Source organism: Austrofundulus limnaeus, unplaced genomic scaffold (genome assembly GCF_001266775.1).
Source record: "Austrofundulus limnaeus strain Quisiro unplaced genomic scaffold, Austrofundulus_limnaeus-1.0 Scaffold2595, whole genome shotgun sequence".
NCBI classification, from domain to species: domain Eukaryota; kingdom Metazoa; phylum Chordata; class Actinopteri; order Cyprinodontiformes; family Rivulidae; genus Austrofundulus; species Austrofundulus limnaeus.
In genome coordinates, this window is record NW_013954997.1 from 17,602 (window position 1) to 21,726 (window position 4,125).

General features: G+C 38.3%; 1 protein-coding gene across 1 annotated transcript in view; it reads left to right on the forward strand.

Annotated features, from left to right (window-relative positions):
* f5 (coagulation factor V) overlaps positions 1–4,125 on the forward strand; it is a gene marked incomplete at both ends in the record, with an annotated part of 25,310 nt that overhangs the window by 16,815 nt on the left and 4,370 nt on the right. The window contains 3 exon segments of the mRNA XM_013999969.1: positions 513–725; positions 827–3,149; positions 3,275–3,443. Coding sequence (XP_013855423.1) covers positions 513–725; positions 827–3,149; positions 3,275–3,443 — 2,705 coding nt within the window.

The following is a 4,125-nucleotide window of genomic DNA, read 5'->3' on the forward strand; positions in this document are numbered from 1 at the left end:
ATATATGACACACATGACTAAGTTTTATGTGACGAAAGGGGCTTCTACTGTAAATACGTTAGCAAAAACCTACAATGAAAAGTTCCCAGACTGCTTATAGATTTATCTCTTGAGCAAATACATATTTTTACATATCACAACATCGGCAATTTTCTCAGCTTTAATTTAAGCCATATTTTAAAGAAATCGGATAAAAAATGAGGGTGCTATGAATATTTTTGTGACAGATCGACGCTCATTCCACATTGAAACTCTACCGTCACGTGATGTCCAATCCAGTAATAAAGATCAATGGATTTAACATGTTGATGTACAGTGAGATGATATGTTGTGCAGTTAGTTGAGTTAGTTAAATCAGTAAGACTTCAATGGAAAAATCCACTTGTTGTATGTTTGCACAACTTTCAAGCAATTTTGAGTCACCAACTCTTTCTAAACAGTCACAGCTCAGTGGAGTACTACCTTGCACCTGCTTGTCAAAAACCTAATTTGCATTGTATTTTTTATTAAAGCAATAAATGGTTATGCCTTTGAGAGTGGGCCACTCTTAGGCTTCTGCAATGGTGAGGTTGCAACATGGCATGTGTCCAGCATTGGAGCACAGGACTACATTCAAACAGCTACCTTCTATGGCCATCCTTTTGAACTAAATGAGAGAACAGAAGACTTCCTTAGCCTCTATCCTATGACTGGGGAGACCATCACTATGAGCATGGACAACATTGGTGAGTCACGCATGACTGTGCCCATTTTTGTCAGATATTTTTATCCAGCCTTTGTGTTTCCTGGTCCTTCATGAAACATTTCAATGGATATCTTGYAACAGGTGTCTGGCTTTTGGCTTCTCTAAATTCCCATCAAACAACAAAAGGAATGCGTGTGAAGTTCCAAGATGTTGAGTGCTATCGTGACTACCAATATGAGTATGAATATGATGTTCCAAAAAGCACATTCAATATATGGAAACTAAATAATGTTACAAACGACAAGGAAGACAAACCAAACCTTGTAACRACAAAAACAAACGAACCAGATTATGACACAGACAATTATGCAGAAGAACTAGGTCTCAGGTCACTGAAAAAACAGTTAGGTGGCTCAGATGCAGAGGAACTGGACTTGTCTCTTTTTGATTATGATGCCATTGATGTGCCTYTTGGAAATATGAACATCAGTCTCAATTTTAAGGAGACAAAAAATAAAACTGGCATGGATTCAAAGCTGGATGCAATGAATAACACATATTTTTCAAACTGGAAAAAGATGGATGACGTAAACCTCACAGAATCATTTGTTCTAGACAACAGCTTCAGTGGGAATGCAGAACATACACAGAAAAACAGTACCAAAAACATTTTTGATAATTCTTCAGTRCATCAAACAGAGAACACAAATGTATTGCTACAGAATAACATCACATCATCTACAAATAAGACTTAYTCTACAACGGTGCCAAATTTTGACAATGTTACTGTTTTTGACTCCATGAATACAACAGTTTGGAATGCTACTGTTTTTGGAAATGTGATCTCAGATGGTTTAACTGCTGCTCTACAGGAMTCTACAAATCATACCATAACAATACAACAGATAACCATTAAAACTACAGAGATACAAGAGACTTTGAATTTAACCACACCACAGATTACTGATCTCCCTGTAACAGTACTAGAAAATTCAACCTTTATCTCWAAAAATGAAACAATGAATGCAAGCTTGTCTGGTGATAGCTATGCATCTATAGATATAAATCTTGAGGACTCTGAGGAAGAACATGAAAGAGGGGACAACTTCATTTACAGTGTGCCTTTGTCCAAGTCCATCAATTCTACCCTAAACAATATCCCAAGGAGCAATGTATCTGAAATAACAATTTTACAGAATGCAACACGGGAGGATGATAATGAAACTACAACAAAGCATTTCAACATGTCAGCACTTGATGCCAAAAAGGTTAACACCAGCAGTATAGTCAGAAATAATATGACCATTTTTGAGTTGGAGGTTGCAAACATAACCAGCAATGAGAGTAATAAATTGAATGCAACCGCACAGCAAGAAAATGAAACAGAAGTAAATTCTGATAAGTTTGTAACTGTTACTGCCAATTCAAGCCTTGAAAATGCAACAYGTATTTTGCTCTTAAATGAGTTGTTGAAAAATGACACGGTGAATGTATCCAGATCAGATTTACCAGGACGGGCCACCGAGAAAAGTCATGATTCTGAAGTTCTGATTGTTCCTGTCAATTCCAGCCTTGAAAATGCAACACAAATTTTGCCTCAAAATGAATCGTTAAAAAATGTCACRGATAATGTAACCAGATCAGACTCATTAGGAAGAAATACAGAGGAGAGAACGGTCATCACAGCAATTCTTGATGACATGACCAACATATCTTCTGTGGAAAGTAACTCCAGTGAGATCGTAGGTTTATCTAACATATCCCTCCCTGTAAGTACTTTAAAACCAATCAGTTCTGATGAGTTGGGCAGTGAAGAACTGTATATCTACCGCAAAGAAAACAGAACAGAGGCTATTAAAACATCCTCCGTTAGAACACAAGGACACAACTGGGCTTATGATGGAACACATTCCATAGTACCTCAGCAGATTCCTGACGACATGAAGAAATACTTTGAGACTGTGGTGCCTCAAACAACTCCACCTCCTAAAAAATCAAAGAAAATCACTCTCCGACAAAGACCCCAAAAAGGCCAAGGTTTGAAAACAAGGAGGAGGAAGGAATACCAGCCTCAGGCCAGGAGTGGTTTACCCTTTTCCCCTCGGGGATTCAATCCAGGGATGACCCCCCGTGGGGCAAGGCCTTCTGCACCACAGCCTGTCTCTGATGAGGAGGAGTTGATTAACATGCCGGTGGTCATTGGTGTGCCACGACCCGACTTCAGTGAGTATGATCTGTATTCTGGAGATAGAAAAGACCATCTTGACATGAATCAACCAGATGTGGCCCTAAATGAATAYGAGTATGTGATGTACAAAGACCCATATAGTAGTCACGAAGATGTCAAGAATCTCAATCTGGATGAAACTAACAAGCATTATCGGAAGTTATCAGGCCCAAATGTCAAGACATATTTTATTGCTGCAGAGGAGGTTGAATGGGACTATGCTGGCTACGGGCACAGGTAAGCTCAGAAGTAAAAGCATAGAGCTTATGTAACTGAATATCAAACACTGTAACAATTTTGAATTAATACAATCTTTTTATAGATACAGTAACAATTACTGAAGGATGGTCTTATTTGCACAGGAGGCAAGAAAAGTCACAGTTTACTAATCAAGAAACTACATTCACCAAGGTGGTTTTCCGAGGTTACCTGGATAGTAGCTTCACAACTCCTGACATTCGGGGAGAGATGGATGAGCATCTTGGCATATTAGGGCCTGTCATCAAAGCTGAGATTGGACAAACCATCATGGTAAGGCATCTAGTAGTAAACATTTGCCCTAAATTGATTTTAAAACGTTGTTGKATGTGTGACAAGCTTTTTTCTTATTTAATAAAACATTAGACCAATTTTAATGTAATGTAATGTTATGAATGTACTCATTTGAAGTGCAAGTGTTGAAATAAACCAGATTCAAAATGCAGCAGACCTTAAAACACTAAAATGACTACAACTCATTTTACAGATATTACACTAAATTTGGTGTGACTGTAGTTAAGAGTCATTCCTACATGTCAAACCCTTTGGGGGTTTATCTGTATCATGACCCTCAAAACCTTTTATTTTCAGAAAAATCCATATAACTCATATGTGGGGGGGAGATGTGTATGCAGACTAGTGGCCACGGGGAAAGCCATAATGTGGGGCAGAGATAACAGTGTCTACAGCACAAAGGAACAGGGCAAAGAGTATGGGGAGAGGTGGGGAACTTATTTCTAGTGACAGAGCAGGTTATTTAATCAGATTTATTGGTGGGATGGGGGGTCATCGGTCTCCTCTGTTTACTTAACTAACATGTCCATTCAGGTCTGCTCCGATAACCACTGTCTCTTCGGTGGCAATACCCTCTATCCTTTCATACTTTATTTACTGAAAAATAAGAAATGCATGGCATTTAATTTGATTTCTTTTGAATATAAAGACAAAACAATCT